This window comes from Narcine bancroftii, chromosome 1, assembly GCF_036971445.1.
Source record: "Narcine bancroftii isolate sNarBan1 chromosome 1, sNarBan1.hap1, whole genome shotgun sequence".
NCBI lineage: Eukaryota > Metazoa > Chordata > Chondrichthyes > Torpediniformes > Narcinidae > Narcine > Narcine bancroftii.
In genome coordinates this window covers 465,321,716-465,349,474 of record NC_091469.1, presented here as the reverse complement: position 1 = coordinate 465,349,474, position 27,759 = coordinate 465,321,716, and the positions used below count along the sequence as shown (strand labels likewise).

At 41.7% G+C, this 27,759-nt stretch overlaps 1 protein-coding gene and 1 long non-coding RNA gene across 3 annotated transcripts in view; one reads left to right on the top strand and one right to left on the bottom strand.

The window, feature by feature from the left end:
- The window catches only part of LOC138751851 (uncharacterized), a 30,230-nt gene extending 4,565 nt beyond the window's left edge, over positions 1-25,665 (top strand). Inside the window, exons 3-4 of one of the 2 annotated variants that reach the window (XR_011350230.1) lie at positions 10,315-10,575; positions 25,511-25,665. This is a non-coding gene — a long non-coding RNA (uncharacterized lncRNA). Of the gene's footprint in view, positions 1-10,314; positions 10,576-15,934; positions 16,009-25,510 lie in introns of those variants that run through there. The other variant, XR_011350231.1, reaches the window with a different exon arrangement.
- The window catches only part of adarb2 (adenosine deaminase RNA specific B2 (inactive)), an 837,813-nt gene that overhangs the window by 757,522 nt on the left and 52,532 nt on the right, over positions 1-27,759 (bottom strand). Inside the window, 1 exon segment of the mRNA XM_069914681.1 lies at positions 20,138-20,151. Coding sequence (XP_069770782.1) covers positions 20,138-20,151 — 14 coding nt within the window.

Below are 27,759 nucleotides of genomic sequence, written 5' to 3'. Positions count from 1 at the left end.
AAATAGAATAATACCTAGTGTCGCTGAAAATGTTCTCTCAGAATCACAGTGCGGCTTTCGCGCAAACAGAGGAACTACTGACATGGTCTTTGCCCTCCGACAGCTCCAAGAAAAGTGCAGAGAACAAAACAAAGGACTCTACATCACCTTTGTTGACCTCACCAAAGCCTTCAACACCGTGAGTAGGAAAGGGCTTTGGCAAATACTAGAGCGCCTCGGATGCCCCCCAAAGTTCCTCAACATGGTTATCTAATTGCACGGAAACCAACAAGGTCGGGTCACATACAGCAATGAGCTCTCTGAACCCTTCCCAATTAACAATGGCGTGAAGCTGTGTTCTCGCACCAACCCTCTTTTCAATCTTCTTCACCATGATGTTGAAACAAGCCATGAAAGACCTCAACAATGAAGACGCTGTTTACATCCGGTACCTCACGGATGGCAGTCTCTTCAATTTCAGGCACCTGCAAGTTCACACCAAGACACAAGAGCAACTTGTCCGTGAACTACTCTTTGCAGACGATGCCGCCTTAGTTGCCCATTCAGAGCCAGCTCTTCAGCGCTTGACGTCCTGTTTTGCGGAAACTGCCAAAATGTTTGGCCTGGAAGTCAGCCTGAAGAAAACTGAGGTCCTCCATCAGCCAGCTCCCCAGCATGACTACCAGCCCCCCCACATCTCCATCGGGCACACAAAACTCAAAACGGTCAACCAGTTTACCTATCTCGGCTGCACCATTTCATCGGCTGCAAGGATCGACAACGAGATAGACACCAGACTCTCCAAGGCAAATAGCGCCTTTGGAAGACTACACAAATGAGTCTGGAAAAACAACCAACTGAAAAACCTCACAAAGATTAGTGTATACAGAGCCGTTGTCATACCCACACTCCTGTTCGGCTCCGAATCATCGGTCCGTTACCGGCATTCCTACAGCTCCTAGAACGCTTCCACCAGCGTTGTCTCTGATCCATCCTCAACATTCATTGGAGCGACTTCATCTCCAACATCAAAGTACTCGAGATGGCAGAGGCTGACAGCATCGAATCCAGCCTTCGCAAGATCGTGTTATATGGCGAGCTCTCCACTGGCCACCGAGTCAGAGGTGCACCAAAGAAGAGGTACAAGGACTGCCTAAGGAAATCTCTTGGTGCCTGTCACATTGACCATCGCCAGTGGGCTGATATCGCCTCAAACCGTGCATCTTGGCGCCTCACAGTTCGGTGGGCAGCAACCTCCTTTGAAGAAGACCGCAGAGCCCACCTCACTGACAAAAGACAAAGGAGGAAAAACCCAACACCCAACCCCAACCAACCAATTTTCCCTTGCAACCGCTGCAACCATGTCTGCCTGTCCCGCATCGGACTTGTCAGCCACAAACGAGCCTGCAGCTGACGTGGACATTACACCTCAATAAATATTCGTCCGCGAAGCCAAGCCAAAGAATTTGAGAAAATATGTGATGGCATTGGAGAGGGTTTAGAGATGCTTTTATCAGATTGATACCAGGGTTAGCATATGAGGAATGATTGTTGGCTTTTGGATTGTACTCGTTGGAGTACAGAAGAATGAAGGAGGACATTATGGAGGCATTTTGAATGCCTAAAGGCCTGGATAGAGTAGCTAAGGCAAGGATATTTCCCATAATAGGGGAGGCTAGGACAAAAGGGTACAATTTCAGGATAAGTGGGCACCAATTTAAAATAGAGATGCAAAAAACTTTCTTTAGTCAGAAGGTCGTGAGTTTGTGTAACTTTTTGCGACAGACGACTGTGGAAGCAAGGTCGTTGGATGCATTTAAGGCAGATATTAATAGGTATTTGATTTGTCAGGGCATCGTGGGTTACAGGGAGTAAACTGGAGAGTGGTGTGAAGTGGGAGGATAGATTAGAATGGCGGAGCAAACTTGATGGGCCACTGGGCCTACTTCTGCCCCTAGATCATGTGATCTTATGACTTGCACACAAAATGGAATAAAATATCAAAAAAAAAAAATTTCTGACCAAAATAGTTTTGAAAAAGCAAATATTTGGAAATGGTAATCTACGCTGGATTGAAATCAACCAATCTCTACCCTGAAAACGGACTATAAATGTGTCTTGTGCTGCAGAGTGATGTAATCTCTTGCTTCCATCAAGGAAAGGGCACTGAAGTAGACAGCGTTTGAGTGAAATAAACCACCAGCCTGCATCACCACCATCTTTGAGAAGATGTTGACCTTTACAAATACTTGTGTCAAACCAAAAAAAAACAGCAAAGAACTAAAAGTGGAAAAAAACAAGGAGTGTTGGAAATTGCTGAACAGGTCAAGTGGAATGAACTGCCAGAGAATCAAAGGGAACCTTTGGGAGTGATGACATTTTATCAAAACTGGAGGCTGGCTGTATCTGGAAGGTGCATAGTGCCGCAATCTTGTTGCTGGGTTATGTCAGGAGCTGTCTGTAGGAGGTAGCTAATGTTACCCCACTAATTAAAAAGGGGGGTAGAGAAAAAGCGGGGAATTATAGGCCGGTGAGCCTTACATCAGTAGTGGGCAAAATGATGGAATCCATTATTAAGGATGTAATAGCGGAGCATATGACTAGCAGAGAAGGGATCGGACAGAGTCAACATGGATTTACAAAAGGTAAATCGTGCTTGACAAATCTATTGGAGTTCTTTGAGATGGTGACAGGTAAAATAGATGGGGGAGAGCCAGTGGATGTGGTGTACCTGGACTTCCAAAAGGCCTTTGATAAGGTCCCGCATAAACGACTGGCTTCCAAAATCAAGGCTCATGGGATTGGGGGCAAAGTATTGATGTGGATTGAGAACTGCCTGGCAGGTAGAAGACAGAGAGTTGGGATAAATGGCTCGTTTTCTGAGTGGCAGGTGGTGACCAGTGGGGTGCCACAGGGATCTGTACTGGGACCCAAGGTGTTCACAATTTACATTAATGATCTGGATGAGGGGATTGGATGTAATATCTCCAATTTGCAGATGACATTAAGCTAGGAGGGGTTGTGTGCACGGAAGAGGGGGTCAGGAAGCTCCAGTGTGATTTGGATAAATTGAGGGACTGGGCAGATACATGGCAAATGCACTAAAATGTGGATAAATGTGAGGTTATCCACTTTGGTAATACAAACCGGAGAGCAGATTACTATTTGAATGGCAATAGATTAAGAGATGGGGAAGTGCAGAGAGACCTAGGGGTACTTGTACACCAGTCTCTGAAGGCGAGCATGCAGATACAGCAGGCGGTTAAAAAGGCAAATGGTATGTTGGCCTTCATATCAAGAGGGTTTGATTCTAGGAACAAGGATACCTTACTGCAGCTGTACAGGGCCTTGGAGAGACCCCACCTGGAGTATTGTGTGCAGTTTTGGTCACCTTATCTAAGGAAGGATGTTCTTGCAATGGAGGGAGTGCAGAGGTGATTCACCAGGCTGATACCTGGAATGGCAGGAATGACTTATGAGGAAAGATTGAGCAAATTGGGATTGTATTCGCTGGAGTTTAGAAGATTGAGAGGGGATCTCATAGAGACCTATAAAATGCTGGCAGGACCGGACAGAATGGGTGCAGATAGGACGTTTCCTATGATGGGAAAATCCAGAACCCGGGGCCATGGTTTGAGGATAATAGGCAAACCATTTAGGACCGAGATGAGGAGGAATTTCTTGACCCAGAGGGTGGTGAATCTGTGGAATTCATTGCCACAGAGGGCAGTAGAGGCAGGTTCATTAAATATATTTAAGAGGGAATTAGATATATTTCTTCAGTATAAGGGTATTTAAGGTTACGGAGAGAAGGCGGGGACGGGGTACTGAACTTTAAGATCAGCCATGATCTCGTTGAATAGCGGAGCAGGCTCGAAGAGTCGAATGACCTACTTCTGTTCCTATCTTCTCTGTTTCTATGTTTCTAAAAGGCCAAGGAGAATATTGACCAACCAGGAAAGGTTGGATCACCCTCAGATGAGGTGAACCTGCTCCTCAAAGCTCTTCCAGTGTATTTTATGTGAGTTGGGAATCTCTGACAAGACTGTCAGGGAGTAATGGGTGAATGGCTTGTTGAACTTATTTGGAAAGAAGTTGAGGTTCAAAACATTGTTGCGGTACATTGATCAAGTCAGATAATTAGGAATTTTGCAATTGTCCAGGTGATATCATGGTCAAAATTACAAGCACGTGTTCTATTCCAGATTTGAATTTAAATTCCCACCTATTCTGATAGGATTTGAGCCATATCCTTGGATGAATGGTACAATTGCTGTAGAGTATTGGATCAGAGGTCAATCCACAGGACCATAACAGTAGCAGAGAGGACACTGAGGTCTCCCTCCCCCTCATCGACATGATCCACCAGGATTGTTGTTTGAAGGGGATATGCTGAGGACCCCTACCACCCTGCACACTCCATTTTTCATCTACTCCTGCTGTGAAAGAGATACTGGAGTATCAGAGCCAGAACCACCAAGCTGAGAAACAGCTTCTTCCCATGGGCACTGAGACTAATCAAATCAAGCTTATAGTCATTTGATTGCACAAATACAACCTGACGCAATAGTGTTCTCCGGTCCTCGGCGCAAAACACGCAGACACACAACCAAATATAACATACATACAGCAATCAATAAACATGCAGATAAAGTATTCATACATACATACAAATAAATAAATAGATACATTAATAGATGGATAGAGAGATAAATAAATATATTGTTTAGTGAATATGAGAGTTGCAGATGGTTAGTGTGAGCAGTCCCTTTGGTCGTTCAGCATTCGCGCTGCCCATGGGAAGAAGCTGCTTATTGACAGAAATTAATTGCTCATACAAACCCTCCAATACTCTACTATTTATTGAACAATATTTATTTATACTATATATATTTCGATATGTACTGGATGTGTGTTTGCAAGCATTTGTATCGATGACCAGAGAATGCTGTTTCTTCAGGTTGTACTTGTACAATCAGATGATAATAAAAAAAAACTTGAACTACCTTTTGATGAGTTCAATAGTTATGGAGAGAAAGAGCACAGATATAAACCATTTTGCTCAAATAGTCCATGCCAGCTATCAAGCATTCATGTTGATCTGAATCCTACTCCAGTACATGTTTATCCCTCCCTAAAGCCTACTGGAAATGCATGACCCACTCCTTCTGCCACTTCTCACCTTGCAATCTGATCTTCTTGCTTCTTAAATTTCTTGATTGGAATAAGGCAAATTTCTAGGAGATAGAGCCATGGAATGCTACAGCAGAAAAAAGGCCATTTGGCCCATTTAGTCTGTGCTGACCATTGATCAGCTAGCCCCAATAACCTGCTCCCATTCCATAACCCTCCAGATCTCTCCCAATTTATTATTAAAACTCAAGATCAAGTCCGCACCCACCACATCAGATGATAGCTCATTCCACACTCCCACCACTTTCTGAGTGAAGAAGTTCCCCCTAATGTTCCCCTAAACCTTTCCCCTTTCATCCTAAAGCCATGTCCTCTCGTATTAATCTCTCCTAATCTCAGTGGAAAGAACCTACTCGCATTTACTCTGTCTATACCCCTCATAATTTTGTAAACATCTATCAAATCTACCCTTATTCTTCATTCCAAGGAATAAAGTCCTAACCTGCTTACTCTTTCCCTGTAACTCAACTCCTTAAAACCTGGCAACATCCTAGTAAATCTCTGCACTCTTTCAATCTTATTGATATCCTTCCTGCTGCTGGGTGACCAGAACTGTACACAATATTCCAAATTTGACCTCACCAATGTCTTAAATAACTTCAACATAACATCCCAACTCCAAAATTCAATACTTTTATAAAGGCCACGATACCAAGAGCTTTCTTTACAACCCTGTCAACCTGCAACACCACCTCAGGCAATAATGTACCTGTATTCCCAGGTCTCTTTGTTCCTCTACACTCCTCAGTGCCCTACCATTTACAGTGTACGTCCTTCCTTGATTTGCTCTTCCAAAATGCAGTATCTCACACTTGACTGCATTAAATTCCATCATTCATTTACTATCTCATTCTCCCAGTTGGTCCAGATCCCTCTGCAAGTTTTGAAAATGTTCCTCACAGTCCACTACGCCTCTTTGTGTCATCGGCAAACCTCCTGATCCAGTTTACCATGTTATCATCCAGATCATTGATATAGACAACAAACAACAATGGTCCCAACACAGATCCCTGAGGCACACCTCCTATCTGAGAAGCAACCATCAACTACAACTCACTGTTTTCTTCCATACAGCTAATTTTGAATCCAATTTACAACCTCTCTATGTATACCTAGTGCATAAAGCTTCGGAACTAACCTTCCAAGTGGGATCTTGTTGAAGGCCTTACTAAAGTCCATGTAGAGTAGACAACATCCACAGCCTTTCTTTCATCTACCTTCTTGGTAACTTCTTCGAAAAACTCTACCAGATTTGTTAAACACGACCTACCATGCACAAAGGCATGCTGACTGTCCTTAATCAAAATACCTATAAATACTATCTCTCAGAACTCCTTCCAATAATTTACTTACTACTGATGCCAGGCTCACTGGCCTTTAGTTACCTGATTTACTTTTGGAGCCTTTCTTAAACAGTCGGACAACATAAACTACTCTCCAATCCTCCGGCACCTCTCCCATGACTAAGTACATTTGGAATATACACCTCTCTCTTCTTAATGATATCAACAATATCCCTTGAAATCCAAGGTTCCTTATGTCTGTTGATTTTGCCTTTAATCCTGGTAGGAACATGGAAAATATGCATCCTCAAAATCTCACCTTTGAAGGCCTTCCACTTGCCAGACACATCCTTGACAGAAAACAGTTTATTCCAATCAATTCTTCTCATTCCCACAAAATTAGCCTTTCTCAAATTTAGAATCTCAACTTGAGGACCAGACTTTGAAAGGATTTAGAGGGTGTAGATTGGGATAATTTATTTTCAGGGAAGGATATAACAGATGAATGGAGGATGGTATAGACAGGAGGAACTGAATGGTCACAATGAACATTTCAGATAAGCACCATCAAATGCCCAGCGATAATTCAATACATTGGAAGAACTGAGGGAAGGTGTCACAGTCTGTTCCAAAATCCGATACATTTGCAAATACACTGATTTTGCAAAGTGAGAATCATTCTGACGGCCGTAGAGAAAACAGCTTGTTGAAGCAGCTCTTGTGTGGCCAGCCATTCTGTGGAATTTAGAGCCAAGCATGCTCTGTAAATGACAGGTCCTTTTCAGGGCTTTGACCTCCAAGGAGGGTCTTTTTTGGGAAGCAAAGTGCTTCATTTTGATTGTAACTAACCGGGAAGGTCACTTGGAGAGACGGCTTCATTTTAAGTGTGACGAGCAGTGAAGGTACTTGGAGAGACCGGTGCCAGGGTCTTGGAAGCTTTGTGGAGGCCGCCAGTTCGAGTCTTGCCTACAAAGGGCAAGGAATGTTGTGACCACAGCTCATGTGAATGGACATTTCTTCAAAGGTAACACAAGAAAAATTCATGAGTCTGTAGCAGACACAAGTCCAATCTTCCCATCATTCAACACTAATTGTGGGCACCAAATTTCAAAGGCCTACACTTCAACACTGAATTTAAAAGACTGAAGTAACTTTCTAGATTTTGGCTTGGACTGTAATGGTTTGGGTATTTCACATACACACACCCTGCAGACACCTGCACATAGTTGGGGAAAGATTTAGTGTTAAGGATAGTTTAAAATTTAACATTATAGTTTAAGAGTTAGAAATAAAATTAGTGTTTTAAAATTAAACACTGCCTGGTCCATTGCCTATTGCTGCTCGTTACACATGATTCGTAACAATGTTCAAAGGGGAAATTTTGAGAGTACAGAATTGGTATGTCCCTGTGAGAATTAAAGGAAAGGTTAGAAAATATTAATACCAAGGGAGCCTTGGTTTTCAAAGGATGTTAGGAATTTGGTTCGGAGAAAGACAGATGTGTACAACAGGTATAGACAGCAGGGAATGGATGAAGTGCTTGAGGAATATAAGGAGTGTAAAAAAATCTTAAGAAAGAAATTAGAAAGGCTAAAAGGAGAAACAACGCTGCTTTGGCAGGAAAAGTAAAAATAAATCCAGAAGGTTTCTACAGGTACTTGTAAAGTAAAAGAATAGAGAAGGATAAATTTGGACCTTTTGAGGATCAGAGGGGTAGACTATGTGAGAAGACAGAAGAGACGGGGGAAATCTTAAATGTTTTTTTTTCAGTATTCACTATGGAAGGAATATTGAGCCAGGTGAAGTAAGGAAATCTGGTAGTGAGGTCATAGATTAATGAGTAAATATTATTGGGTATTTTAAAGAGAGTAAAGGTGGATAAATCTCATGGCAAGTTATTCCCTAGGACCCTGAGGAGGTTAGTGTACAAATAATGGGGGCTCTCACGGAAATATTTAAAATGTCACTGCTCAAGGGGGAGGTGCCGGAGGATTGGAGGGTAGCTCATGTTGTTCCGCTGTTTAAAAAAGGCTCCAAAAGTAAATCTGGTAATTATAGGCTTATAAGTCTGATGTTGGTAGTGGGTAAATTAATGTAGTGTTCTTTGAGATGGTACGTAACAATTATTTTGAAAGACAGGGAATGATTAGGAGTAGTCAACATGGTTTTGTACATGGTAGGTCATGTTTAATGAATCTTATAGAGTTTTTCGAGGAGGTTACTAAGAAGGTTAATGAGGGGAATGCTGTGGATGTTGTCTATATGGACTTTAGTAAAGCCTTTGACAAGGTTCCACATAAGAAGTTAGTTAGGAAGATTCAAGCATTAGGTATTAATTTTGAAGTAGTGAGATGTATTCAACAATGGTTGGATGGGAAATGCCAGAGAGGAGTGGTGGAAAATTGTTTGTCAACAGTTTGCCAGTGACTACCGGAGTGCCTCAGGGAATCAGTACTGGGTCGATTGTTGTTGGTCATGCATATTAATGATCTGGATGATAGGGTGGTAAATTGAATTAGTAGGTGATGATACAAAGATGCGTGGTGTTGTTGTCAGCGAGAATGGTTTTCAAAGCTTTCAGTGGGATATAGGATAGTTAGAAGAGTGGGCTGAAAGATGGCAGATGGAGTTTAATACTGATAAATGTGAGGTGCTACATTTTGGTAGGACTAATCAGCAAGGGTAATACATGTTAAATGGTAGATAATTGAGGAGTGCAATAGAACAAAGGGATTTAGGAATTCTCGTACATAATTCCCTGAAAGTTGAGTCACATGTAGATAGGGAGGTGAAGAAAGCATTTGGTATGTTGACCTTCATAAATCAGAGTATTGAGTACAACAGTTGGGATGCCATGGTGAAGTTGTATAAGGCACTGGTGAGGCCAAATTTGGAATATTGTGTGCAATTTTGGTCACTGAATTATAGGAAGGATATAAACAGAATAGAGAGAGTGCAGAGGAGATTTACAAGAACGTTGCCTGGGTTTCAGGGTTTGAGTTACAGGGAAAGGTTGAGCAGGCTGGGACTTTATTCCTTGGAGCATAGAAGATTGAGGGGAGATTTGATAGAGGAATTTAAAATTATGAGGGGGACAGGTAGAGTCAATGTGGACAGGCTTTTTCCATTGAGAGTATGGGAGCTTCAAACAAGAGGACAGGGATTGAGATTGAAGGAGGAAAAGTTTAGGGGAAATGTGAGGGGGAATTTCTTCACTCAAAGGGTGGTGGGGGTGTGGAACGAGCTTCCAGCTGAAGTGGTAGATGTGGGTTCAATTTTAATACTTAAGGAAAAGTTGGATTGGTATACGGTTGAGAGAGGTGGGGAGTATTATGGGCTGGGTGCAGGTCAATGGGACGAGGTGGGAGTAGGTGATCAGCACGGACTAGAAGGGTCGAACTGGCCTGTTTCTATGCTGTAATTGTTATATGGTTATAACTTTGTCACCTCCTCTTGATGACACCTCAAGTTGCGCTGCCCACTGACTTACCAAACAATGAAAAGGAATCAGAAAAGAAATAATGCGACTTGAAGCATAGGGGGGCATATTGAATGAGCAGCTCTGTAAATCTGATGCTAACCGTCAATCTAATTAAAGAATTGATAATTATGATGTTTGTAACCTCAGCTAAAGCCCCAATGAGAAAATTTTGCTATCAGATGCATATAAATAATATTTACTGAGGTGGGTGCTGGGGAGTAAGTACATCAAGGTGCAGCTGTTAACTTAGTCAGAAACCAATTGTAAATTAAAAGCAAATCACTTTAATGTAGCAGAAGCCTGGATCATGATAACAGGCAATAAAATTTAACACCTGCTTAATAAATGATAATGTACATCTCTCGTGTCTGGCTGCAGGGCATCACATGGCAATCAAACTGACTTCAGCCCAGCCTGTGTTGAAAAGGCAAGATTCTCAAGACTGGAGTACCAGAGATTCATTTCACATCACTCATCACCACACAGTTGTACAATGTCACCGCGAGTAGAAGGTCTGGGTTTGCAGAGAGCAAACATTTCAGGAAACGTTTATGACCCGGGATGAGGTGCACAATGGAAGGAAATTGCTTTTCCCTGCGGGACACACAACGATTATCGGCTTGAGCTTCAGCTGTGCAGGTGCGTGGGTGATTTAAACATCTCATACAATGAAGCCATAATTTTTCTATAATTACCTGAGTCGTCTTCATAGTTTCAAGGTAAACATTACTTCCCCCGCACTTACGTTTGAAAGCAATTAAAAAAAGTCTTTCATCTCAAGAAAATGCAAAGTAAGAAAGTCTGCAGATACTGTGATTGTAGTTAATGCACACGTGCTGGAGAAACTCAGTAGGTCCTGCAGCATCCATAGGAGGCAAAGATATATATAAAACAAGTTTTGGGCCTAAGCCTGTTGGTTATATGTATTGTTGGTCATAGATCTTTGCCTTCTATGGATGCTGTGAGCCCTGCTGAGTTTCTTCAGCACTTTTGTGTATTAACTTGTATTATGAGCTGTTATGTCTCTGTGTTACTTGGGAGGCTTCTTAAATAACTTAGAGATCAAGATTCAAATAACAGAAGAGATTTTACTTACTGATGCCTTCCACCACCTCAGGAGATTGTTCACACATTCACATATACTTATGCATACGCCTCACAGTGAGGCACCAAAGTTACTACAGTGAGAAGAATGTATTATTATTATCCTGACTATATAACATGAGCGACTGTGTACGCTTTTTGCCATCCATGCCGTCAATTGCCAGCTGCCAGGCAAGGACATTTTCCACCTGGTGGTCCAATGACATCAGGTGGTTCTGTTTGGTGGCTGCTTGCACTTGGGACAATGTTCAAATAATTGAAAGCAGGCAGGAATAAAATGGGCTACCTGACTCTGTGTGTGTGTGTGTGTGTGTGTGTGTGTGTGTGTGTGTGTGTGTGTGTGTGTGTGTGTGTGTGTGTGTGTGTGTGTGTGTGTGTGTGTGTGTGTGTGTGTGCATGCGCGCGCATGTCTACCTTTGAAAGTACTGGCATTTGCCAGAACGAAAGATGTCAGGGTGAGTGAATCTCTGCCCAAGGGTAGTGGAGGTTGGACCATTGGATATGTTTAAGGTGGTGGCAGATTCATATATTAATTTAATTTTAATTTAGACATACAGCATGGTAACAGACCTTTTTGGCCCATGATCCCAATTGCACCCAATTGGCTTACACCCCTGGAACATTTTTGATAGATGGAGGAACTGAGGATGATTGCTGAACTGTTAGGGAAGAGTAGTTGACTCTACTTCAGCCAGGTTCACGAGGAATTGCACGACAGGCTTGAATGCGACAGGCTTTCTCCTGCTCTGATTTTCTTGTGACAGTAAATGAAAATGTAGGGAGGAGATACTGAAGGCTGTGGTGTTGTCACTACCACCTCCAAGTGCTCCCTGATATATAGCTGTCAATGCCTCAGTATTATATTACTCAATTTCAGCCTTTGTGTTTCTTTATTACACAAACCTATTCTGATACCTTCCTCCCCCCTCTCTCCTACTATAACCTCCACTGGTCCTTAATCTAAGGGAATCTTTCTACTTTTGATTCTAGCCCCTCATAGTTACATATTTCCACCATTTGATCATTGGTCGCAGTGATTTCTGGTTTCAAGACAGTACCTTACATCACTAGATTGATTCTGGAAATGAAGTGGTTATCTTATGAAATTTTGAGTAGCCTGGGACTTCACAAACTGGAGTTCAGAAGAATGGGTGGGGGCAGGAATCTTCTGGAGCCATATAAAATTCTGAAAATAGACGAAGATAAAAGCAGGTGGTTGTTTCCAGTTTAGGATTGGGGGACATAGCTTCAAGGTTCAGGGGAGTAGATTTAAAAGAGAAATGAAGGAACTGCTTCTCCCAGAGAATAATGGAATCTGTGGGATTCTCTCCTCAAGGAATCAATGGAGGCGGTTTCATTGAATGCATATAGAAAGTGTAGAGTATCTACAGATAGATACTCTCCTCACCATCACCAGCCTCCACAAAGAGGCTCATAGATCATCGCTGTTCTAAGCTACGAGCTGGTTTTGGGTTTGAGAAAGAATCGTGGTGTACGTAGACTAATTTTAACATTTAAGAAATATTTAGGCAGGTACTTGGGTGGGAGGGGTATGGCAGGATATGGACTGGGTGCAGGTTGGTCTAGGCAGAACAGTAGATCGGCACAGACCAGAAGAGCTATAATGCTCTATAATGCTATAATGGTCTATGGTAAGTTGGCAAATAGACAAAGTTGCATTGGGTTTAAAACTTCAAAGTACCTTTAGAGAACAATTATAAATAAAGCTGAGCATGAAAATCATGCCTTCACATCCCACTGGAAGAAACACCAGAAAGCTTTACACACAGTGAAGTAGTTTTAGAATGCAGCCATCCTTGAAATGAAGGAATTGTGCATCTGCAAACACTGTCCACACACTCTGATCCTGCTCAGTCAGTTTGTAGCAGCATGCTTAAGGAAGATATGTGTCCACATACCATACAAGAATTTATTTTCTCAAGTTACTTTGAACAATCATATAAACTTGTGTCTAGAATCATCAGTTGTGAAGGAAAAAAAGTGACCAGAACATGATGCTGGAATTTTTGATCTACCTCAATAGTAAATGAACAGAATTCATATATAAAGTACCTAAAATATTGATCAGAGATTAAGGAAAACAAAACTCGCATTCTTTTAAAAATTTAAACAGGATGGTAACAGGCTCTTGCAGACCATGACGCCCGTGCTGACCAATTACACCCAACTGATCTGCAACCCTTTTTTGTAGGGTGGGAGGAAACCAGATCAGCCAGAGGAAACCCTCGCAGACATACAGACTGCACCAGATTCGACCCGTGGCCAGCGCCGTGGCAGCATTGTGCTAACCACCACACTAACCGTGCCACACCATCTCCTCTTCATCCCATCAGAAAATTGCTCATGTATTTTCCACTTCACAAATTAGATAGACATCACTTTTTATCTTTACACTTGGACTGAATGAATTCACAGCACCAACTAGTTAGAAATTAATCCACGCAAAGTTGCAGTCGCGTTTCTTGATTGCCAGAGGCATTTTGTGACAGTAATTCTGTTTGCACATTCTGGCTAAAACCAATCTTGGGATGCTTCTTGCCAGACTCTCTATTGCAATATGTACAATTATACTGTTCTCCTTTCAATTACTTTCTCTTGTTCAGTGTTCAAGGTTCAAACCCTTTGAGCTTTTGAACTGAAAAGTCTGGAGTCCTACGAGCAAATGGTTGTCTGTGATGTGCTGCTCCAGAAATATAATCAAAATGTGAGAAATTTTATCTGTTGTTGAAAGAGAAAATATTTCTGCTCAAGTAACAATGCAGATGTGAAAGGAAGAATTTGCAGCCAGCTGGCAGTTTGCCATGAATTCCGGAAATGTCAAAGCAGGAGATATTGTTCTGACGTGCTATCACTGATGTTATGTCAGGAAGCTAAATTTTACATTACAGAAGTACTCCTCCCCCTCTCACCCACCCATCCCAGTTTTGGCAAGGAAAAATGTTGGCAGGACAAATTGAAATTTATATTTTCCTTCTGTTAATTGCTTACCTTTATCATTTGGAGTCAAAAAACAGAATGCTGGAGAAACTCAGCAGGTCAAATAGTGTGTTACCTCAACTTCTCTCAGTAGGGACTACAAGAGCCTCCCCTCCCAAACCAGTTATGGCGAGATGCACCTTTGATAATGCTTTTCGCCCTGCCGAGGCAGCGTTTCTGATAGATGTTCTCAATGGTGGGCAATTGCGCACTGATAATTCGCTGGGCAGTTATCACCACCCGTGAGAGTGCTTTACAGTCTAATAGGAGACAGTTGCCATACCACACTGAGATGTCGAGGTGAGTAAGCTCTCAATGGTACAGTAGTAAAAATCCATCAGTGTCCTGGGACAAAGGTGAGCTTTCTTGATGCTCTGCAGGAAATAAATTCACTATTGTGCTTTTTGATCAGGATGGAGGAGTCCAGGGGCCAGGTGGGATCATCGGAAATGTGGACACCAAGGAATATCAAGCTTGATACATGTTCCACTACAGTGCTATTGATATAGATAGGGGCATGACTGTGACTCCCAGAATGTCAGAAGTTCACAATGATATCCTTGGTCTTCTGGGTGTTAAGGGCCAGGTTGTTGTCGCCAGGTGCTGGGCCTCGTCTCTGTTGGCTGTCTCACCATCCCCTCTGATCAGGCCAACCACGGTCGTGCCATCTGCAAACTTGATTGTGGAATTAGAAACACATTCATGGGGAAAGAGAGTACAGAAGAGGGCTCAGCACCTGGCCCTGAGGCATGCTGGTGTTCAGGGTGAGAATGAAGGAGGAGAAGTTGCCTAACTTAACAGACTAGTTAACAGACTTTCTGTTGGTCAGAAACTCTAAGGTCCAGTTTAGATGTATGAGCTGATACCAAGCTGGTGAAGATTGACGAGCAGCTTTCTGACATAAGAGTTGGGGCTGTCCAAGTGGGTCAGGGCAGAGTGAAGTGCCGTGGCATCCTCAGTTGACCTATTGGTACGATAAGTAAATTTCCACTGGGTGCTCCAGTTTCCTCCCACATTTCAAAGACAACTGGGATTAGTAAATTAATTAGCCAAATAGGTGTATTTGGGTGGTGAGGTCCAGAAGAGCCTGTTACTGTGCTATTCCTCTCAATTAAAAATATATTAAATTAAGGAAATAAATCAGTTGAATTTTAATTTCCTCTTATTTTAAGAGATTAGTTAACTTCCTCTGTTTAAATTTGTGATCACACTGTCTTCTATGCTCCTTTTCTCTTTGCCATTCTAATATGTAATAAAAGTTAAACAGTGTAACATTGTTTATACTTTGCATTTTAATCTTTATAATGTCAACAGATTTATTATCAAATCTAAACCATCTTTCTTCTCTCCCTCATCCTCACTGCTTCATTGGAATATGTGGGGCCAACCCGGAATCATTGTTCCCCTCTGTCATGCCATCTTTCATTATCACTAAGTGTAAACTTAAATTGAGACATGCAGCACGGTAAACAGGCCCTTTTGGCCATGAGCCTGTGCTGCCCAATTACACCCAATTGACTTACACCGGCAGTATGTTTTCGAACGATGGGAAGCACCCAAAGGAAACCCACGCAGACTCAGGGAGAATGTACAAATTCCTTATGGACAGTGCTGGATTCGAACCCTGGTCGCTGGCAGTGTAATAATGTTGTGCTTACCGTGGCGCTAATTGTGTGGCCCATTATTTTTTCACTCACTTCAACGTGTCTGATCAAGATTAGTATAAAGAGGATCAGGCCAATTTTAAAGGCATGGCCTGACATACCATCAGGAGTTGTGAACTTGGAACGAAGGATGTGCTGCGCTTGCCATTAAAATTGGACCAGAAGAGGCCTTTATTGGAATCAAAATCAGAATTTATTGTCATGAACATGTCACAAAATTTGTTCTTTTGCAGCAGGAACACAGTGCAAAGATTTAGATAAACCACCTTAAGAAAATAAAGAAAAACAGTACAAGAAAAAAATCAAAGTAAGGCAGTGTCTGTGGTTCATTGATCATTCGGGAATCTGATGGCAGAGGGGAAGAAGCTGTCCTTGTGCCATTGAGTGCTCGTCTTCAGGCTCCTGTATCTTTTTCATGATGGTAGCACTGTGAAGAGAGCATGGCCTGGGTAGTGGGGGTCCTTGAGGATAGAGGCTGCTCTCTTTTATGTTCCCAATTTTGGAGGTTAAGTCAAGTCGTCACCTTTATTTGTCATTCGCTCGCACAGTAGAGATGAGATTGTGTTTCTCTAGGACCACAGAGCATATATACATAAATATAGGTTAGAATAGAAGTTAAACAAATTAAAATATTGAGACTTATACATTAACAGTCCATGAGACCAAATCCCCTAATGTTCTGGGAGTTCAGCAGACTGATGGCTTGGGGGAAAATGCTCTTACCCAATCTGTATGTAAGGGCCCGAGTGCTGCAGTACCTCCTACCAGATGGCAGAAGGGAGAACGGTTTACTTGAGGGGCATGTGGAGTCTTCCACAAAGGTCATTGCCTTTCACCTGCTTCGTGTGTTGTAAATATCCTTCATGGTAGGAAGAGAGGGTTCAATGATCTTTTCTGCTGATTTCACTATCTTCTGCAGTAACTTGTGGTCAGAAGGGGTGCAGCTTCCAAATCAGACCATGATGCAGTTGCACAGGATGCTCTCAATATATCCTCTGTAGAGTGTAGTGAGGATAGAGGGTGGGAGATTAACCTTCTTTAACCTTCACAGGAAGTTATGGTGCTGCTGGGCTTTCTTGTCTTTGGAGCTTGGGTTAAGGGACCATATGAGGTTCTCCGCGAAGTGCACCTCAAGTGCACAGGTGGTGGGGTGCAGGAGGTGGTGTAGTGGTGGCATGGTCATTAGCTGAAGATTATGGGTTGGCTTGCAGTACATGAGAATCCCATATTCCGTTTCAATTGTCTTCATCACAGATGGGCAACGATTAAACAATGCAGTGCAGGAACATGCTATCCTGCCCATTACTCTGCTCCAACTTTGGTACCGATCTAACTCATGCACATGATCCAGATCCCTCAATTCATCACCTGTCTTAAAATTTACGATTATATTTGTTCCATCCATCTCACTTGGCAGTACCTACCGTTGTGTTTAAAAACGTGCCTCAGACATCTCCTTCCCCCTCACACATTAAGCTCCAATATATTACATTTCCACTTGTGCAAAAGACAATCTATCCCATCGATGCCTTTCATAATTTTAACAACTTCTACAAGGTTGGAAACAGTCTGATGAACCTCTTCTGGACTCTCACCAAAACCTCCAAATTCCCCTTGTCATTTTGCAACCAGCAATGAAGACAAAGTAGCTTAATCAAAGTATTATACAGCTGCAAAATAAGTTTTATACGGAATACCCTCAATACCCCAACTGATGAAAGAAAGTCAAGATTCAAGATTCAATTTATTGTCAGTGAAATTTGCCATTAGCAGAAATTGCCTGAAGCGCCTCTTATAGTCAAAGAGAAAAAGAAGCAAAGAGTCACCAAGATTCACCTTCAGCGCTGCAACCTCCACAGCCGCACAGAGTCCAGCCAAACCATTGACAACCCGAGCTCCAGTTCCAAACCCCCAAGACGGTCAGGAACCCCCCCACTTCCAGCACCCTCGGCACCCCGTCGCATCTCGGTACCGATACCTAGTACCCCTTCCGCCAGTTTCGAGGCAGTCTCCAGCAGTCCGCAGCCTAGCACGAGTCTCCTTTATGCCTTTATCATGTCGCCACTTTCAGTGAGCTATAGACTAGCAATCTAAGATCCTTCTGTACAACAATGCCCCTAAGCTTTCTGCCAATTACTGTTTACCTTGCCCTTGAATTTGACCTCCCAAAGTGAATCACATCATACTTGTCCAAATTAAATTATCTTCCATTCTTCTGCCTCTAATGCCATACCCTGCACTTCTATTTTATTGTTCCACTACATTCTTATGTTTACACAACCTGCTGTAAAATGTAGAGGTTGACTTGCCTGGATTGCATGTAAAACAAATTTTCAATTGATATATTCTACTGTATCCTTTTGACAACATTCTGCACTATCCAAACTTCACCAAATTTAATATTTAATCTAATATGTAAAGTTATGAATCAGACCACCTACATTTTCATCAAAATCATTTATAGATTTAATAGAGATCCACCACTAACCACAAAAACCCAGTCAGAAAAGCACCCCTCCACAACGGCCATCTTCCATGATCCAGCCAATGTTTCATCCAACTTAACAACTCACAATGGCCTCAACCTCAATGTCAACTGATGACTTTTAGATCGTAGTAGATTTAGTTTTAATTTTGCATTGTGTATGTGTGGTGAAACCACTATTGCATCTATTTGCATGCCATATGTAAATATCATGACCTTTCCTAGTTGACCCTGCTCTCAATGGCCAGCTCGTGACTTCTCCTCTTTTTGTTCCCATAAAGGCTGTCATGCCACAAGCCTATCCTCAGTTCGAGTCCGGGTCAGTGTGAATGATCAATACAGGGATGCTGTCCATCTCTTGTAAATAAAAGCCTTCAGCCACAGCAACTTCAGTCTTTGTGTATTTGATCATGCATCAATATGTACAGACGTTATGAGCCAAGGGTCCTGTTTCTGTTCTGTGTTTTATGTTCACTAAATGCTTTTTAGTCATTATTCAGTAGGTACAGTAGTTGCCTCTTAGCAGGGCAAGTAATTTACACAGTTCATATTGGTTTAATAGCAGTAAAACTGGATGAAGTGGTGTACAGAAAAGAGAAATGAGGTGACAGCAAATAAACCCTATCCAATAGCCATGGAAGACCCCTAAGTGTCCTCAAGCCTCAGGTTGCCTACAACCCAATCACCTGCCCTCAACATCATTGCAATTTAAAAATCGATTTACAAAAAAAATTATAATCACTGCAACATTAATCAAAGCTTAACGGGTGTGCTCCAAATGGCGACCATATCCCCGAATCAGTACCCAATCAAATGCCTTTTATTTTAATTTCAATTTTTAATTTAATTTAAATTTAGACATACAGCCCAAAGGTCTGTGCCACCCATTTTACACCCAATTAACCTACACCTCCAGTATGTTTCGAATGGTGGGAGGAAACTGGGAAAACCCACACCGACACTGGGAGAACGTACAAACTCCTTACAGACAGCGTGGATGCGAACCCAGGTCCCGATCACTGGCGTTGTAACAGCATTGCATTAACTGCTACACCAATCGTGCCGGGCCAAAACCGATTTTGTTGAGGCGTTCCTTATTGTTGCAAAGTCTAATTCAGTGTTCCCTACAGTGAATCTCAACTTAAAATCAATACTCCATGTGTGCCCTTTATTACAAATACATTTTAGAATCAATATCCCTCTTCTTATTCAGTCAGAACTAAAATGTACTTTGGGAAGCATGCTCCCTACTTAAAGATTTTACAAAAAATTTTCAATGGCTTATAGTTACAAATTGGACAGTACCTCTTAAGCTCACAACCAAGAGTGGTACTTCCTGCAATTATCACAGTTAGACATCGAATCATGAAACAGCTAGCAATCTCTACAAACTACAATTGACATTTCTTTCAGGAAAAGGCTGTACTATTCAAAAATGTAAAAGAATCTAAAAATTAAAAAACTGAGAAGGCTTGGCAGCTCTGTAAAGAGAGAAACTTCAACTATTATTACTACAAGGCGAGAATCGTTTGAAGAGCGCTCTGATCAATCCACAGGACCATAAAAGCAGCAGAGAGGATCATGGAGGTCTTCATTCTTCCCATTGTGATTTACTGGAACTGTTGTTTAAACCGAGGTTGCAAAATCTTAAGGATCTCTACCACCCCGCACACAGCATCTTCTAGCTACTCCCGTCAGGAAAAAGAGTCAGAAGTATTAGAGACAGAGCCACCAGATGGAGGAAAAGCTTCTTCCTGCAGGCAGTGAGGCAGCTGAATGACTGCTATACTGCTAAAACCCTCTGACCTATCTAATAATAAAATATTATTTTTAATAAATATATATGACATGTATATAGGATCATTTTAATTTAACAGGCTTTCTTGGCCCACGAGCCTCTGCCATCCAAATACCCCAAGGGTGGGAGGAAACCAGAGCAGCTGGAGTAGACAGGGGGAGAACATACTTGCAAACTCCTTAGAGACAGCACTGGATTTGAAACTGGATTGCTGGTGGTTAATAATGTGGCACTGTAGAGCTCGTCGAAAGAACCAAAGACTTGTTGATCCAAACTAAGGCTTTTTATTAGCAAAAGACCGGAGCTCTTCACAGGTGGCTGACCAGTCCGGAATGATCCGACCTGGCTAGGGACACAACCCTTTAAGGCCCAGACAATAGGTGTGGCTTAGCTCTCAGCCAATCGCTGTAAGCACAGTCTAGATACAGTAACTATATACACTATGTACATTGGTGATAGATCTGTACTATCACAGGCACTAACCATGCCGTTAACAGAACCAGTTCTGTGCATATGTATGATTTGTCTGTGTGTGTTACATCTACACGTGTATGACACTGTTTTTGCCCCGTGGACCAGACAATGCTGTTTCGTCGGGTTGTACTGTTGTGACCCGATGATAAATAAACTTGAACTTGTGGCACCCTGAAATGATAGCTCAGTTTCTGTCTCATAGACATTGCCTGGTCTGCTAAATATTTCCACTTTTCTTTCACTTAATTTTAGCATTTTCCCATTGTGAAAATTATTCCGGGTCCTATTAATAGTGCTTTTAAAAAAGTGTTTCAAGAATTAATGAGCAAGCTTTAAGTAGTGTATTGTAGGACTAGATTACTGCAATTATACTAATGAAATCTGGGCTGAACAGTTTGATCATAACAGAGTTCCAGCATTTTTCGGAACACTATAGTGTGACAAAATGAAAAGCTATAATAGCTAGACTGTTCGGATGAGTGGACAGATAATATTTCCTCTGGTCTACTGATAACGCTTTCTTAGAGGGATTATGATTTGATAAAGGAGTTGGCCGATGGGACTGTCACTGCTTGTTTCGGGAGCACACAAGATCAAAAGTTGCATATTCTAGATTGTAAAACTTTCATTTAATCTTTTATTTGAAAAATCATACATCAGAGCCAATTCAACGTGTTCCTTCAAAATGCATCTCAGGTTCCACTGGTTATGTGTAGATAGAATTGCTGTAGAAATGATCAGTCTTGAGTCAGAACACTTCATCAAAACTAAAATAAAAAGTGTAAAATTATGTATATAAAGGGGGGAAAAGAGTCTGAAAGGGGAGGGGGAGGTGATAGGGTATAGGACAGGAGAATGTGAGAGATGGGGAGGAAGGTAAAGGGAGAAACTATTCAGAAGGGGGACAGAGAGCAATGGAAACAATGAAATCTGATGGGGGTGGGTTATCTAAAATTAGAAAAATCAGTGTTCATGCCCAGGAGGAATGATGTGTTGTTTCTCAAGTTTCATTTGGGCTCACCCTGCCAATAGATGAAGCCAAGGACAGACATGTTGTTGTAGGAATCGCTGGGGGAGTTAAAATGGTTGAGTCAATTGTACTAAATTGAAACAAATGGACCATTGTAAGAATAGTTGAGTTAATACCTACTCATTCTAACAATGCGCCATTTCATCTCCTCCAAACGTTCCTAAAGCAACATGTTTGTCCTTAGCCTCATCCAAAGTCAAAGGCAATGACAAGGTCAAATGCAAATTTAAAATGTTTAAATTTTTGGCCGAAGAGCCCGTGCTGTCCAATTACACCCAATTAACCTACAACCCCACCCGGTATGTTTCGAACAGTAGGTGGAAACCTGAGCCCCCGGGGAAAACCCACACAGACACAGGGAAAATGAGCAAACTCCTTACAGACAGCATGGGAATTGAAACCTGATCCCGACTGCTGGCGCTGTAACAGCATTGCGCCGACCACTATGCCAACCGTGCCAACCCCTTGAGAAACTTTAGGCGCAACACCTAGTATTTCTCCTGTACAGCATAAATATTAATTTTATTTCTAATTTTAGGAGACCCATCACCATTTGATTCCACTGTTTCCATCTGTTCTTTACATATTCCTGTACTTAATATTTTTTTCTCCAACATATCTTCACTATCTCTCCTTCCTCATGCTTCTTCCTCTACCTGTGTCTCCAGCACTCATACCTTCTGTCCTGTCACATCCGGATCCCACTTTGGGTTCAGACTCAAAGTGTTGACAGATCATTTCTACCAATGGATGTTGCCTGACCTGCTGAGTTGCTTCAGCAATTCCTTGTCTGTTCAAGATACCAGTACCAGTACCTGCAACTATAGTGTGCCAAGGTGTCACCAAGTTTGGAGATTTCTCACTGTTATCTGGAGTTAGACAAATAAAGATAAATTCAGGATTTTAATCTGGCATCAAAAAATCATATAATTCATTCTGAGGTCCTTTTAGCATGGAGCCCAGTTGGGTTAGCATTTCACAATTAGTAGAAAGAAATAATTAAAAAGAAAATATTTATTTGGATTCATATTATGTATTGCAAAATAATTCCTCTGGAAAAAATGAGGTGTCAAATACTGTATGTCAAGTATTCAGGACATATTCAGTGCATCTTGAAAAAGAATTAGAGGGATTGTTTCTGGCTAATTATCTTTCTGGAATTGTAATTGCTTTTCTCTCCACAGATGCTGCCTGACTTCTTGGAATTTCCAACACATTTATTTCAGATTACCAGTACTTTGCATTTAGCTGACATATAGGCAATTGTCTGTTTTATTTCTCCTACGATTGCTACAAATTGCCCACCTAGTCCACACCAACATTAATTCCCCCATTTACACAAATCCTACATTAATCCCATTTTTTTTAAACCTTCTCATCAACATCCCCCAGACTCACCTGCAAATTAGGGGCAGCCTTGGCCAGTCAACCTACCAATCTTTGATATGTGAGAGGTAACCCAAATACTCAGAAGAAGCCATGCAGACACAGGGGGAACATGCAAACTTCATGCAGACATCATCCAAGGTCAGGAGCTTCATCACCGGTGTTTTGAGTCAGCAATTATATGACCCATCTATGCTGCCTGAAAGTATGGCAGATGCGGTCACGATCGTGGCCTTCAAAGGGGAATTGGTTAAATATTTGGAAGTTATAAGACAAATGCAAGATTTTGAGAAATGAAGGATGGGATTGACTTGATTTCCCTGTTAAGGGTTACGAAAAACTCAATACATCAAATTATCTCGACATGTGCTACAACAACCTTAGCACTTGGCACTCAATATTCTTTTGAGATGTTCACCAAGGGAAATGGGAGTTTTTAGAAAAATTTAACAACCATTCTTTTGCTCAACAAAACTAACAGGCTTGATTTTTATCTTATGGAAATGCAATTTTCTCCCTTATATGGATGCAGAAGAGTCAGGCATCCTCCACTCAACTATCAAATTGATACCTCTCAAACAAACTGGATGAGGGGAGGGAAAAATGTTAAATAATGTCCATTAGATAATATCTGCAGTGTCACTCAACTCCTTCCTCCTATGTGCTTGCTATCTCCCCTTAAATACTGGGGTTTTGCATGAGGATTTAGATGTCATTTCTCATGATTTCCATCCAGGACTGTTTAGGCTGGAAAATGGGAAGAGATGCGATCAAAATGGGAGTCTCATTTGAATGGAGGTAAAGTTGATATGGCTCTGTTCATGATCCTGATAAAGAGCACAGCTTGCAAATTCTGATCATTAGAATGGAGTTTGTAATTCATAGCTTTGTTGATATACAGTTGGCGCATGTTTATGCCAGCCAATTTGCACCCAATTAAGCTGAATCCTTGGTATGTTTCAAATGGTGGAAGGAAACCGGAGCATCCGGGGAAAGCCCACATAGATACGGGAGAATGTGCAAACTCCTTGCAGGCAGTGCAGGATTCGAATCCAAGTCCCGATCGCTGGCGCTGCAAAGGTGTTGCACTAACCACTACGCTAACCGTGTCAGCCTCAGGATGTGGACCTGACACGGAACTTCTTAAGCAAGTTTCCTTTTGGAAAGTCTGTGCTCTTCATCCTCCTCCTCCATCCCACCCCTTTGTGTCCGTCTGATTTTTGACATTCCTGATGAAGGGCTAAGGCCGGAAACTGTTGTCTCCCTCTTGTTTCCCGTGGTGCTGTGTGACCTGCTGGGTGAGTTTCTTCAGTGGTTTTGTGTACTGCTGAAGTTTTTTTAAGTCCAAGACAAAGGGGCAAATGGTGCAAGTGTCTTGTGTACAATTTCGGAAGGAGATCTTTTGTGCATGGATCTCAGGATTGTAATCTCAGTAGAAAAGTTAAAAGTGACCATGGAAAATGGATGACCTTAACTGAAAACAAGACAATGGTAGAGAATCCAAATTAGCAAAATAAGAACAATTGTGCCAACATTAAAATAGCAGCAGAGAGAGAATAGCTTGTAAAATTAAGATACCCAATCTGTGTCTGTAGCTCAATCAGCTGATCTTTATTCTGTAATCTTGCCAGTCAACAAGGGATATGCTTAAAAAAAATCATTCTGTCTTTAAAGCTAATAGCTAACCCATCATGAGCAAGGTACTTCAAATAGGCATTACAAATGATTTGGCGTGGTGGCTCCATGAAAAATAATGAATTTGATTTTTCTAAGATCTGGCAATTTGGGAATTGTTCATCTTCTTGGTGTTCAATACCCAGAAAATGTGTCAAAGATGTAAATAAGAACATAAAAAGTAGGCCATCTGGCCCATTGAGTCTGCTCTGCCAGTCAATATGATCATGGCTGATCTGACGATAGGCTCATCTCTGCTTACATGCCTTTCCCCCACATCCCTTAATTCCCCTACAATATAAAACTCTATCCAACCTTGTCTTAAGTATATTTACTGGAGTAGCCTCCACTGCTTCAATGGGCAGCACATTCCATAGATCCATCACCACCCTCTGGGAAAAGCAGTCCCTCCTCATCTCCATCCTTAATCTACTGCCCTTAATATTGAGGCTATGCCCCTTAGTTTCACCCACCAATGGAAACAATTTACCTACCTCTATCTTTTCTGTGCCTTTCCTAATTTTATACGTTTCTGAAAGATCCCATCTCCCCTCTTTCAAATTCCAGCAAGTACAATCTCTCTTCATAGTCTAACTCCCTCATTTCTGGAATCAACATGGTGAATCTACTCTGCACCACCTCCAAATCCAGTATATCCTTCCTCAAGGAAGGAGACCAGAACTGCACGCAACACTCCAGGTGTGGCCTCACCACTACCTTTGGAATTTGTGTGTCTTGGAATTACTCTCTGAATATTGGTGTCGGAATACTTAATGTTTCTATCCAAAACTCATGTCGTCTTTGCGTTGTTAAACACATTTCACAGCATTTGTCTTTGCAAAAGGAATCACACATTTTGGAAGCACATGTATCAAATTAACAATTACCCGGCTAGAAAAATAGAATAACATGAACTGCATTTTGCATCCATTGATGACACAATTTTTCTTCCGCCCTTTCAGTGCATGATGGCTGTCAACTTCGCTTACTTAACTGCAGATGCAGAATTCATGAGGACTGTTACAGAACATCAGAGGTGCAGTCAATGTGCCAAGACATGCTTTATCTCAGGAGAGACTCCACTTGTAAGCTCCTTTGATGTCATGTAAACAAAACTGTCTCCAGCCCAGGAGGAACAATTATCATATGTTTGAATGTTGAGTTCCTTTGCTTGATATAAAAAAAATTCCTTCATACTGATCGTTTATGACTGGTTGTGGATATTATCTATTCCTTCACATTATTGTACACTAGTAATGTCAGATTCAATTATTAGCATGTTGGTTGAAATATAGCAAAGATACTTCTGAAATCTACAGGAAGCAACTCCACCATCTCATGCTTTCAACATCCACGTTGTTATGCATTTATTACTGTCATTACTCAATGAGTTAGTGAATATAAAATATTTAGGCAGTTTGTTCTATTTGTAAAATTTTGTTTTCATGTATTTAATTAATGGACCTTTAGAAACAGAGTATTGGCTGTACAGTTTTGACTGTACAGCATAATTTATGCTATAGTCCAAGGTGAATTTCTAGATCCTGGAGTTATCATGCAATTGTACTGCTCTTTTTAAAAGGAATTCGGGCAAGGCTACTTGTCACCATTATGTCAACCTTCTATAGGAGTCCTATCGAGAGTGTCTTGGCCAGCTGCATCACAGTGCGGTGTGGTTGCCACTGAGAAATGGATCAGAGGTCAATCCACAGCACCATAAGTGTGACCAAGTGTATCACTGAAGTCCTTCCTCCGCCACCATCGATGTGATCTACCGGGATCATCGTCTGATGAGAGCGCGCAAAATCACTGAGGACTCCCTTCCCCCCTGCACACGGCATCTTTCAGCTGCTCCTGTCGGGGAAGAGATACAGGGGTATCAGAGCCAGTGCCACCAGGCTGAGGGCAGCTTCTTCCCACAGGCAGAGAGAATGCTGAACGACCAAGGGAACTGCTCACAATCACTATCCAAGACTCTCATATTCATGAAACCATATTTATTTATTTATTTGTACAGATGAAATACTTGTCCTGCATACGTATTGCTTGCCTGTATGTATGTTATGTCTGGTCGTGTGTTTGCTTTTTTGTTGGCTCCAAGAACAGGAGAACGCTGTTTCCGTTGGATAATATTTGTACAATCAGTTGACAATAAACATGAATTCTCCAAAATTAGAAAAACACAAAATGTTGGAAATACTCAACAGGCTGGGCAGCTTCTGTTAAAAGAGCAAGAGTTAATATTTCAGGTCTGAATTGTCAGACTGATTTGATGAAGGGTTCCAGACCTTTCTCTTTTCCAGCACTTAATCATCCTAGTATTTTGTTTCTTTGAATCATATTTTCAGCATCAATTTTTTTTTCTCTATTTTCATCTCCAACTCTGAAATTATTCAGAGTGGACAGCATGAAAGGATGACTATCAATGTACTCCTGGAGGAACTCACAGCATCCAGGGGTAGAAATGGTCAGCAGGCAGGCAGAAGTTTGTTTATTGTCACATGTATAGAAATGCAGTGATAGAAGTTGTTTTGCAAGTTAGACATCTCAGGCACAAGACACGGAGTGAGGCAGTACAAAAATGAAGTTGCGAGAGAGAGCAAAACAGAAAGAGAGAGACAGATAGAGATTTGTTGGAAAAGAGCAAAGCCAACATAATTTTACAATTTTGAGTTTGATAATGGAAAGGATCCGTCATTGAATCTAGTGGTGGATGTTCTCATACTCGTGAATGTTCTTCCTGACTGGAAGAGGGTGACGAGAATTTGGCCAGGGTGGAATGAGTCTTTTACTATTTTGACTGCTTTTCCAAGGCTACTGGAGTTGTGGATAGAGTCAATGGAGGGAATGTGATAGCCTGAGCCACATTCCCAACCCTCTGGAGTTTCTTGGGGCGGAGCAGTTCCCGTACCAAGCAGTGATGCTCCCTGATAGGGTGCTTTCAATTATCCACCAGGATGTAGGGATGCTGGAGCGATGCAATGTTTCCTCTTGCCTCTGAAGAGGAAGAAGATGCACTGATGCACTTTCTTGGCTATTGCATTGACATGAGTATACTGTGACATATCAATGGAGATGTTTGCCTCTTGCAACTTAAGCTTGTCCACTACTGAAAATAAATTCATTATCAGTATCGGGGAAAAATATAGGACCTTATTCCATGTGATATCACTCAGACTTTTTTTGTGACTGCACTGTTCACCATGAGGCA